Here is a 12,951-nt window from a genome sequence, read left to right as displayed (position 1 = left end):
AAAGATGCACCAATTTCTTGAGTGGAAAGTCACCCACATACAGATAGAGATTAGGTCTTCCTAAGCTAATTCAACACATCCATAAATGTTCTCCCCTCAGCCCACAGAACCCTAAGAACTTCTTTATATTCAGGAGGAGGATATACCAATACAGCTACTTTGTTGAAAAAAAAAAAAAAAAAAAAAAAAAAAAAAAAACAAGGGAAATCTGATGTGTGTGTCAGACGTTAAAGCATACTATAAATATTTATAATTAAATGGTATCAACTCACAGACAGATCAATGAAAGAGAAAAGGGAATCCCCAGAGAGAGTTAACTGCAGATGGAGACACCTCTGGAAAAAGTGAGCAGTCTTAAGAGTGAAGAATTAAATTCATTTAAAAGTATATCGCCATCCTGGGAAATTTAAATGGGATTGGTGATGATTTTATGCAGTTGAAGTATGTTTCTCTGCTCTGTGATCTAATTTTCTACACTATCACCTGTTCTAAGGATGTGGCTTAGTTACTGAATAAGACCTAATTCTTAATAATGGTACAATTATTAAGAAAACAATCCACACTAATAAAAGCAATTAAAACCACAAAAGAATAGTGTATCTCATTTTAAATTTCAACATAGAATAAACTTTTCAAATCTTTTCAGAACAAGATGGTGAAGGGATTGATGATTACAAAAGCACACACATACTCTTTAGTGAAGATCCCTCGAGGGCCTGTGGCTGTGCCCTGGCTGGCATCCAATGAATGCTTTTCCAGAATGTTGCGGGCAGCTGGACTTAAGCGGAACCTAAGAATAAAAACATGAAGATGAATGAAACTAATTAATTCTTAATATTGATTCATATAGATCTAAATGGCAAGAGTTTTGCTAGTAATGGGAAAGAGAAATCTTAACACTGAAACTAAAGTGACTCTCAAAGATGGCCACAGTCGTATAAATTAATCCATATCAATCTATTTTATTGTCAAGATACTTTTGTAAAGCAGTAAGTAGCTAGCAATTCAAATAATCTTTAAATAAGGGTAAACGTTCACTAGGAGAAAGAGCATCCAATTTGACTGATTACGTGTCGTATGTCTCTGTATCACGGATACCAAGAGGGAACCAACCACGGGCGCCTTCATACACTTAGCACAGTACAACGATAAGCTAACTTTCTACTCCAAGCACTTTTCAGTATGCAATGTAGCAGCTCTGAGTGCAAGGACGCTGCTGTGCAGGCATCATGGCCAATTTTACAGGCAAAAAGCTGAAGTAGGTCCTGGTCCTATAGCTGAAGTGTAGACTCTCTTATCAAGACCTTTAAGCGAAGTAGCCAGACAAAGGAAGTAAAATAAGCTGGGTCAGATGTCTATGTACTCAGACAAAAGAAGTAAAATAAGCTGGGTCAGATGGTTTAAAAGGAGAAAATAGAGGGGTTCAATTGTGATGCTCCCTAGAATTTTGAAGAAGTCTTATATTACCAAGTCTTTATTATTTAGATTTTTCAGGACTCTGAATAAAACTGATTGATTGCAAAGCAATTTTGAAAAGTCACAGTGCGGTCAATACTGTGTCGTTCCATGGGTCAGGTGGTTTTAACAGGTCATGGTAGGTTCTTAAGAGTGTCTAATCATGACTAGTCTTAGCTAGACAGAGCACACCCAGTGTGTGCTCTGCAATGAAGAGAGGGCTGTGAAGTACAACACAGGTGACATGGCTTCTGACTGTTACAGGTCAGAGAGGTGAAAACAGGGAGCCCGGGCATGGAAATCAGAACTACTCTGTGGTAAAGGGGACTGAAAAATCATTAGTGATTACCCAGATCCGATCATTACACACTGTTCTTTTTGCTCAAATCATCACAGTGTGCTTTGTAAGCAGTAAGGCTGGGGTTGGGACATGAACACCTCAGTTTGATCCCCAGTACCCACATCAAAGCCTAGTGTAGAGGTGCATATTGTGCACCACTGGCGTTGGTGAGGTGGGGTCAGTGTTCACAAGTACCTGTTCTATCACAAATGGTTGGGTGGGAAAAAATCTACCCATCAGGATCTCAAATGCAGAACTGTTTGAACAGGAACACATGCCAAAATGACAACTCCACCTCATATCAATTATACTCCAGAGACTAGAATTCACATTTTAGTAATCAGAATTCTGTGAATGGGAACAAACAAAATGAAGCTTGGTCTCAAGAGTGTTATTCTGTAACCTTATTCAATATTAGGCAAGCAAGGCTTTCAGAAGGCCCAAACAAAACAGGTATTCACTAATATTTATCAAATGAAGAAAGATGTAAAGTAATCATTGTTAGCCTTCATTATCCTAAGAGGAAAAAGTGCAAGGCTAGCAAATCCCAATGAGAATGCTTGGACAGGATACAGATTTCCAACCTCAAAATAATCATAACCATTTTTACATGATAATAATCATGTCTGATGGAAAATACATGCATACTCACCGTGGTGTCCCTACTGTGTGTTCCTTCCTGGCAGGGCTCGAAATCTGCAGCTGTGGAGAGGGCTGAGGAGGCACTGCTGGCTGTGAAACCGGAGGTGGAGCACCCACATCTTTGGGAATTTCCACGTGTTTCCAATCTTCTCCTTCTTCAACCATCAAGCCAATGAGTGAACCCAGCTTTATGTTTTTAGCTCCTTCTTCAACCTATTTAAAAAGATAAATAATGGTCAGAAATGGAAAGACCCAGGATCACAGAAAGTCACTAGTTGTGTTTGTGAGAAAGACTGAGCAAGACAGGGGTTCCTCTTCCAACTTCCACCTTCTGCCCCTGCACCCTCCCTCTCATTCCTCCTCCTCTTCCAGTACTAATGCTGCCTTGGGAAACGAGCAAGACCCAGGCCCATTGCTTACAACCTTCAAAACCAAGGCTCCCCTTACTACTTACTACTTCATGGAGGCTGTGGTTAGAGATGGCAGTTACTTGTCTTCACTAGTTTCTATAATAGTTTTGGAATTTTAAAAGCTCATAAGGGATTAACATATCCAAATTAGTCCTATCTACTAGAATATAATTTTAAGTAAACCTTTCCCAGTATATTTAGTCTGTGGGGAGAAAGTGTCCTATTACACAGATACAGCTAGTTAACAATTCTGGTTAATTTAAGGATAGGTTATCTCTTTCCCCATAACTTAAGTCTTTTCTGGAATATCTACTTAAAACCCAGAAAATATCTCATGAGTTTTTCATGAGTGCATCAGTGACACAGTGATGTCCTAATGAATGAAACAGTTTTCAGACAGTATCTGTCAACTAAAAATCTAAGTTACATAAAGACTTCTTTATTTAAGACAAAAATATTCTAATCATGTCAACAGCAATTAATTTATTACAAGATGACAATATTGAGTAGTTTTGGTAGTGGGAGACAATGACATTCCTTTAAGATTTCTGCCTCTTCCCTCACCAATACTAATATTCATTACAGGTTAGTTTCATGAATAGTATGATAGGCTGAAAGATGTTCACGGATGTAACAAATACCATGACTTGTGGAATGTGTGACATTTCAAAGTAACACTAATTTTGATGTCTATTAGTAAGTACATTATCCTTAAATTTAAAATAAGTATAAATTCTATGGGTTAGGAAGCTTTCCAAGCTTAGTAATTACCAGTGGAGAAATAGAAACAAAGGTTTAATGAAGGCTTTCATAGATGTGTAAGACTGGAGCAAAAAAAAAAAAAAAAAAAAAAAAATAAATAAGGAGGTATTTATAAGCTTTGGAAATATTAATTTTTTAAAATTTAGTTGCTTAGCTGTTTGTCATACACTAAAACATTTCACTTCTGTTGATTATTAATTTTCCTTATAGCACTTTTTATTTGTTAAGATTTATTTATACTAGTTTATGTGTTTGAGTGTTTTGCCTGCATATATGGCTTGCCTGGTGCCCATGGAAGTCAGAAGAGGATGTTGGATTCTGATGGGTGATGTCCTTCTGTATGCTATGAATATGTATTTCTCTTATTGGGTTAATAAAACACTGATTGGCCCATAGCCAGTCAGGAAGTATAGGTAGGACTACCAGACTAGGAGAATGCTGGAAAGAGGAAGGCAGCAAGTGAGTCGCCATATAGCCACCAGGAAGGTAGGATGCCTGGGCATTCTCCAGTAAACCAAGGCCATGCAGAGATACACAGATTAATAGAAATGGGTTAATGACTAAGAGAGAACAAGTCAATAAGAAGCCTGAGCCATCAGCTAAATAGTTTATAATTATATAATCATTAGTGTGTTTATTTGGGATTAAAGAGCTGCAGTACCAGGCAGGACAGAAACTTCGATTACAGGGTTCATTGGAATTGCAGTTATGGATGGCTCAAAGCCACCATGTGTGTGCTGGGAAATGACCTTGGGTCCTCTGCAAGCCCAACAAGTACTCTTAACTGGGGAGGCATCGCTCCCGCCCCACCTTTCCTTTTTCAAAAGATGAGTAAAAGCTGTAATGGGTTTGTATCTTTTCTTTTCCTATCTGCTGATGAACTGTTAACTGAACATCAGAAAGTAACAAATAAAAAGGACAACAAAATAAGCAGTGTTATGAAGTATACTTCCTTTCAAAACTGAACCAGATAAAAATCAATGTCTATTTATGCCACATCCCCAAAACAACCAAAATTTCTACCCCTGCCCCAAGGAACGTAACAAAACAAAAAAGCCAAGATTCAAATAAAGAATGTTTTTTGGGGGAAACTTCCACTTTGAGAATATAAGTAGATTTCTAAAAGTTGACTTGGACAATATCCTAACCCTGAAACTGGCACCTCACCTCTTGTTTCACTTACTACAAAGCACTCCACACACACCCTACCACAATGACAGGGACATGTTCAGTCAGTTAGTAGCCAACTATATCAAAATATCGAATAAAATTTACAGTACTCACGTTTTTCCTCATTTAAAGGAATGACAATATGAAACATATAATGGAAAAGGACAGACAATATGCCACTTTATAATCGACTATATAATAGAAGTTAAAGAATGGTCATAACAGTTTCACTTAATGCTGATAAAATCTTGAAATGACATTTACACATCCCCTATTCCCTTAATGCAGTAAGAAGTATTCTCCAGGCATGCCAGTTTGGTACATTTACTTCTGCTGCAGTTAGCAAACAGTTAAAGCTGGTTCAGACACAGTAACAGAAGCATAAACAATATTCTGCAAAAACCATACTAGCTTGTTGCTGTAGCAAAGCACTCAAGGTCTGAGAACAATAAGCACCCAAGATGTTCTTACTGTCTTAATCAAAAGCCTTTATTGCCCTTATGCCGATGTGTTTTAATAATAAGTCAAGTATTTTTACACTCTGTTCTACTTACAGCTGATAAATAAGATCCCGACTCTTGAGTCTGTTCAGGTCAACGGTCTTCCCTCCCATGTACATAGCTTCCTGGGTTTCAACACTGGTTCTATTACAACAGCTAGTAACAACTGGCTATGTGAGCATAGTAATGATTATTTCACCATGCCTGTTTCTTGATCTGTCAAGTGAAAACAGCAACAGGAGCCATTCCACAAGTTTCTTAGGAGGGATAAATGGAAGTTCCAGATGTAAGGGATTTAGAACAGTGCCTATCATTTCACATAAACAGCAAAAGTATAATTTCTGTTTACCTTCAAGTTATTAATTTTTAAAACAAATATACCCAACAAGGATCAATATTAGACTACAAAGTAGTAGTAAGGATTGGAAAATCATGCCTAATAGGTCAGCCCATACTCAGGAATATAATAAGAAATAAACTGCCTCCTGATAAAATTCAAATAGAGGTTGAATTGCATCCCCCAGCCTTGGCTAGCTCAGTACAGGCTTCTCTCTCTCTCTCTCTCTCTCTCTCTCTCTCTCTCTCTCTCTCTCTCTCTCTCTCTCTCTTTTGCTCTCTCTCCCTCCCTCCCCTCTCAACCAGAGATACTACTTAAGCTGATACTAAATATGGCAAATGTACTAAATCCAGCTCAGGTAGGCTTCTAACAGAATCAAAGGACAGGATGCTGAGATTAAGAAATAAAGTGTGTACAAAGGATGCCCAGCTGAAAGAGTACTTCAGAGTCCACTTCATCGAAGCCACTAGGTAAAGGCAAGTGTGGTGGCACACCTGTAACCCAGCATTCTAGATATTCAGCTACACAAAGAGTCAGAGGGCAACCTGAGCTACTTAGGACCTTCTGTCACTTACAAAAAACAAGTACAACAAAAGCTAATGATAAATGCTATCTTTTTAATTTTGGCATTACAAAATGACCAGCACACCAAGTAATTAAGTATTTTTATTCTTTTGAAACTGAACTGACTATTGAAGTTCAAACAGCAGTTACAGCAGAGGAGTTGAGTCACATAATGGATATATTGGCTCAGGGTCTGTGCAGTTTGAAATAGCTCTTACCCTTTAGTATTACCTTCTTAGTTTATATACACATAAACCCCAGCTTAAAAGGACATAATATAAGAAGTACGAAGAGGAAAGCACATCAATGACAGCTAAAATGTAGATGAGACACTGAATCCAAGTAATAGCTACCTGCCTCCCCAGTGCCAGGCAGGGTTCTATTGATGCATTCAATGCACCTGAGAACCCAGGAGGTAAATCAGTTAAACAGACAGGAGCCTGAAGCCCAAGGTTACAACCTGCTCAGGATGCCACAGCTAGGATTTAAATGAACTGACCATAATAGACAGGATGACTTTAGATCAGCACCATGCCCACACTTCCTGTCATCTCAAGTTGGTGCCAGCATCTATATAGTGGACATAAATGACTTAGTTTTTAACTAACAAAGGACATCCTCAAAATGTATCACTAACCAATTTCAATATGAAAAAGATTAGAACTGAGAATGTCCTCCATTTGGCAGAATTTTCTCTGAGCTTTCAGAGGGCACTTTCATAATTACAAATATCATGATTTACAGGGATTAATCCAAGGTTACACAGGTTCAAATTCTAAGTATAAGCCTTCAGACTCTAATATGCATTTATGAAAGTAACTGTGGGCAATTTAATGAAAACAGGAAAGGGTAAAATAACAAAGTTGAACTGAAAAATACAGTCCTAGGAAAATGGCAATGTCAAGGCTTTAGAGAAACAGCTGACACTGTAGAACACAAACAGTGTGGAGAATAACTGTTCAGTTCTTTTTAATATCCAGATGACCAAGTCTTTTCTTAATTGCTTTACAGTTCATGCAACTTTGTTTTAAGATGGTGTTTCTATATATATAGCCCACCTGCCCTGGCTTCTAACAAGCTATGCAGGGAACTATGACCTTGGATGTCTGATCCTCCTGTCTTTGCCTCCCAAGTGCTAGGAGTACAACCATGCACCATCACAACTGATGGTAGTGTTGCTTCCCCATGACTACACAGTATTTAATATACATACATGCATTCTTAAATAAAGACTTACTGTTATGGAAAACTATCAGTGGAATCAGTGAGATGGCTGAGTAGAGACACAACCAAGCTTGGATTTCCAGAGCCCACATGGCAAATGGAGACACCCAGCTTACACAAGCTATCCCTTGACTGCCACGTGAGCATCACAGCAAGTGCTCATGTATGTACACTCACAAGTACACATACAGAATATAAATTTTTAATTTTAAAATATTAGAAAGTGTAGTTACATATTTGGATTATATGCATATACGCAATGTTTGCCATTGGAAACTAAATATTGTGGAAGCAGGGTCAGAGAACTTCTAATAAATCCTCTTAATATGCCATTCTAATCCCAATCTGCTGAATCTAACCTGAAGACTAAGCTGACAAATTGATTTACATGTATAATAATTAAAATTTTCTGCACAACTTACTATGATTCAAAGGAAATTTAAAAGTCCTTGTACTAAATGAAATAAATTGGAACTAGGCCACAAAGTTATTCACACAACACTATTTATTCTTAATTAACATATTAGGAACATTTAAGCTTCTTCTGGTTCTAATTAAAATGTAATAAACATTTACATTTCAATGTAATTTAGATACAAAAACTATAACACTGCTTACAAAGATAAAATTGTGTGACAGAAATTTCCCAGCGACCAAGGAATTACATTTCCAAGAGTGAACAAGTTATACTTTGTAATCTTGCCAAAATTGTGACTTCCAACTACACTCTTCTGCTTTAATGATAATAGTTGCAGGATGTATTTATTAGTACCTCTACCTTTAATAAGCTCAACCATCTCCTAGAAAATCATTTTATTATGTTTACTAACACGAGGATTATTCCACAATGAAAAGCAAAGGCACAGCTCTTGCTTGAACAGAGAAGGATGGAAGGAAAATAAGACTGGAAATACCACCTTAGTGACTTCTGCTCCCATTTGCCTGGTAAAACTGTACACTGGCAGCAATATACTTTTACTATTCCTATTACTCAGAAAGCATTAGGATGCTACTAAAGTCACAAAGACCTAAAATCTATGTACAATCCTGCCTCTGGTGGGAAAAATAGCAGTCACTAAAGCAGCTGCCAACTGTATCTATTTCCCACCTCTTTTCAGGGCATTAGGACTAGAAAAACAGACACTACTGACCCATTGGAATGGCTAGCAATTTGAAATGCATTACTGAGCAGTTAAATGGAAAGTGCTATTATCGTGGAAAACTTACACAGCCAAACAATCAAGAGCTGCAGCCAAGAACAGACTGCCAAAAGCACACACTGGAAAATGTAGTTGAGTTTGAGGCATATGGTAAATCAAGCAATCTTTTTCTTCTGCAAAACGCCATAAAATTATTAAGCAAATTACTTTCAGTATGGATTTTTTCCAGTTAAAAAGACAGAAAAATATTTACCCTTTAATTCACATTTTAAAGTGCATTAACTGTATGTTTATCAGTGTGCTTTAACTGGGACACTAATAACATACATGGCAAGAAATGAATGTTGGAAATACTACAGTGTTAAGAAATAAAACATCAAAGGCTAGGAAAAATAAGCACCAACAAGATCATTTTATAGTAGGAAACACAAATGACAGAAAGAAGGTCTATTTCACACAGGAGTATAGAATCCTAAAGTACTGTGTATGCGAACAGAACAGACAAAGGCCAGGTTATACCTAAGCTTCACCTAGAGATGAGCTAGGGTCTCAGACCCAAACTCCCATCAACAAAGAATGGCCAACAGAGAGGCAGCTGGCTTGTGCAATTCAAGTGGTAGAGGGTAAAATAGATGCTCATTGCCAGTCATAATCAACCAATACGACATGGGGCTAAGAGTTACCAAGAACCAAGTAAACAGTAGCATGGACAGATGCAGCAGTACTACTGGAATTCTGTAGTGAACATTTATGTATGTTCTCACTTAATCTTCCCCACTTCCATTTTCTAAGAGAAAGACTCCAACAAAATGAATTTGCTACTCATTATACGTCATGTAGAACTGGCAGCATCTTTCAGTTACTGTCAACTGGCAGTGATTGTGATGCCCACAGTTTCAGCTGCTATACCAATACCATACTGTCTGCTGTAGGGACATGGTAATGGGCTCAACAATGAGCACATGGCACAGCTCAAAAGCCATGCTTTACCCACACACAGCTTTGAGCTGGTTATCTGCCTTTTTATAAATGATCTAAAGTTCTATCCTAAAACCATCATATACATGACAAACATATATATGTGAAAAAGGCCACTAAAATTTGCCACTAAAACATTGTAAATGTGATTTTAAAATATATTATACAGTAAATAACATGATAAACAGGAGGGACTTTATGCAGGGAATTTACATGAAGAAAGACAAATCACGTCTTACCACTATTTTGGCTAAGATGCCATCGTCATTTGCATCTAAGGTGACCACAGCCTTGTCTGTCTCAATTTCACATAATGAGTCTCCAGCACTCACAGCTTCACCTAAAAAACAAAACCAGGTTTGTTTTGTTGTTTCGCTTTTTGAAAAAAAAAATTTTTTAAATTACATTTTATTTATACATGCATGCAAACCATGGCTCATGTGGATGTCTTGTGTCTTCTAAAAGCTCTATGCTAGGTATATTTGCTATAATAAAAATGATTACAAATATAGACTGAATATAAAAATTAATTCCTACTAATAGAGATAATAACAAATGCATTTCTTCTCTGGGATCAAGATTCCATGTCTCTTTATTTTTTCTTTTTGAAATGAAGCTTTATGTTGTCTATGCTAAGTGTGAGTAGACGAGGATAGTCTTGATTCCTGATCTTTCTTCCTCTCAGGTGCCCTTCCCTTTTTTAAAAGCATAATTGACTACTGCATTAAGAGAGAAGTTTTATCAATACAATACTTTTTGGTTAACACTTTAGGGCAAATTCAGAAACCCTAATAGCTCTACATAGTACAAGAAAACAAAACATAAAAAGCATAAACAGAAAATAAAATACATTTCTATGCAACAGAAAAGTGATGAAACTCAAAATATAGCCAGGAGCCAACACTGCAGGTTTCTGGGCTGAGGAGCATGGAAAGAGATGCTGTGGGGCTGCAGAATGAGCAAGCAAGGCTTGTTGACAGACTATGACTTTCATCAGGAGCTGAAGGATACGAAATGGGAGGACTGAAACATATCTCAACAACATGAGCTATGGCAAGCTACCCCTGAAGACAAAACATGAACAAAACCCAGGCAGGAGGGACGAGATGGAAACAACAAAAAACTGCCCATTCAAAAGCAAATCACAAAACAAGGTTCTCAAGCACATTAAGAAATCTAATGTAATGAAAACATGATACACAGTAATTGGAACAGAAACCAAATTTTAGAAAAGATACTAGAGCAAAAATTTTCAAATAAATATTTTGAGGTAAAAATAGCCATTACAAATACCAGGGATTTAAAAAAAATTGCAGAAATGAAACAAAACAGTGTCAAGAAAAAAGTTAAAAATTGTGAAAAGAACTCAAGCCACTGAACTAAGGTCCCACTGAGACACAGCAGAAGCATGGTGATGAAAGAAGCACTAGCGGCACTAATAAGGCAAACAGAAAATTAAAGAAGGAGTAAGCAGGTGAGGGACAGTCTGGGGCTGATGTCTTTCTCAGGAGTTTCAGGGAGAGTGGCTAGAGAACCATTGGGAAGCAGGTGGGAAGAGGCCGCTTCTGAGATGTTCCCAGTACTAGACCAGTGAGTGTAGGGTAAAGAATTCTGAATGGCTGCACTGATTAGAACGGGTACATAAAGGAGTCGTGTGGCATGGAGGGAGGCTCCAAATAAGGGAATATGTATACATAAAAATTAAATAAGTTTCAATTTTATAAATGCTTTACTTTGATGAAATATTCAGCAGGAAACAAAAGTATATTAGACTGTATAAACAGGAATCCACATTTGGGTACATAAAGGAGTCCTGTGGCATGGAGGGAGGCTCCAAATAAGGGAATATGTATACATAAAAATTAAATAAGTTTCAATTTTATAAATGCTTTACTTTGATGAAATATTCAGCAGGAAACAAAAGTATATTAGACTGTATAAACAGGAATCCACATTTGATAACCAGAGAGACTGCACACTATGAACAATAGAAGAAAAAAAAATTTAAAAAGCTATCAGAGGAAAAAAACAGATTACCTCAGTGGAATGACAGACTGAGAGCACACTTCAGCAGTTGCACGATCAGAGGACAAGGAAGTAACATTCACACCGAAGGAAAAAAATCTTCTACAATCGTAGATGCAGCCAAACCATAAATTAAGAATTAACTGTGAAGTATTTTTAGGGACATGCAGTGTAGGAAAATTTACTAGTAGTGATTACTTACAAAATGTAGTTCAAGAAAAGCAGACACAAACAGGGCAGATGGACAGGACGGATGGACACAAGAAACAAGTTACCACTGAAGACGCTAATACTCATTGTCCATTTAAAAATGTAGCACTTGAGGATTTTAAAAAGTAAAACCAAACTCCAAGAGATAACAGGATAGATAAGGGGAAGTTTCAGTGGGCACTAATTGCTGGTACAGTTAGAAGATAAACAACTCTAGATCCAACTGGCAAAATTTAAGGGTTTAAAATCTAAATACAATCTACAGGGTTCAAAACTCAGGAAAAACAGAAAACAAAATGATTGTCTAATAGAAAGGGGGCATATAAGGAAAAGTAAAATGAGAATAAAACAAGAAATATCTGGCCAACAAATATTTATTGAAAAACGTGTTTATCCACTGAGGATGCTGTAGTGGGAAACAAGAGCAAGTTTGTGTTTTTGAGCTTCTCACCCCAAGAAGCTCGCTGTGCACCTAGCAAAAACACAACCGGAGATGGCAGTAGGGTAAGAAGTCAGAATGCCCCGAGAATATTCAGGAGGGTATCTAATTCAGTTTCTAGAAGGGATGAGAAGCTCTCTAGAATAAGAGGACGTCTCCTCGAGTGGACAAGTGCAAAGGGCAGTGATGTTCTACTTCCAGTGAGACTTTACCCCAATGTTTCTGTTGGAGCAATGGGAGAAGTTACTAGACTAAGCAACTTTTCAAATACTTCTTAGATGCAGACAATAAATAAAATAATGTACTATTTTTCACACTCATTTAAATTCCAACAACCTTTAAAGAATCGTGTACAAATCTACTTTGGCATGTGAGTTTCTGAGTCACTCACTGACTCACCTCTGCTTTTCTGATCCTTTACTAACTTGAAGAGAATCACAAGCTACCCCAGAAAATGCTTCACTGCAGCCGCTGATACTTTCTCCTAGTCACCAGTCACAAGGTTCTTCATGACCCACCATTCCCCAAGTCTCAAGCAGTACTCCCCCACTTAACCAGATCAAAATCCTTTAGGAAAAAAACTGCAGTACTTCAGAAATCATTGGTTCCTCATAAGGAAACCATTAAATTGTTCTTTACATTTACTTGGGTATAACATCTGATTTGCAGCAAGTTTCTTTTCTTTCTTTGTGAAGCCACATCTCTATACACATAGCAGATTAGGTCAGCAATACG

At 37.4% G+C, this 12,951-nt stretch overlaps 1 protein-coding gene across 1 annotated transcript in view; it reads right to left on the bottom strand.

Annotated features, from left to right (window-relative positions):
• Nucleotides 1–12,951, bottom strand: part of Pdhx (pyruvate dehydrogenase complex component X) — a 60,704-nt gene that overhangs the window by 21,576 nt on the left and 26,177 nt on the right. The window contains exons 3-5 of the mRNA XM_051184077.1: nt 9,782–9,882; nt 2,448–2,650; nt 692–790 (exon numbers count right to left, since the gene is read on the bottom strand). Coding sequence (XP_051040034.1) covers nt 692–790; nt 2,448–2,650; nt 9,782–9,882 — 403 coding nt within the window. The remainder of the gene's footprint in view (nt 1–691; nt 791–2,447; nt 2,651–9,781; nt 9,883–12,951) is intronic.

Source organism: Phodopus roborovskii, unplaced genomic scaffold, assembly GCF_943737965.1.
Source record: "Phodopus roborovskii unplaced genomic scaffold, PHOROB, whole genome shotgun sequence".
Taxonomy (NCBI): domain Eukaryota; kingdom Metazoa; phylum Chordata; class Mammalia; order Rodentia; family Cricetidae; genus Phodopus; species Phodopus roborovskii.
The sequence above is the reverse complement of the archived record's forward strand: the minus strand, read 5'-3'. Positions and strand labels throughout refer to the sequence as shown.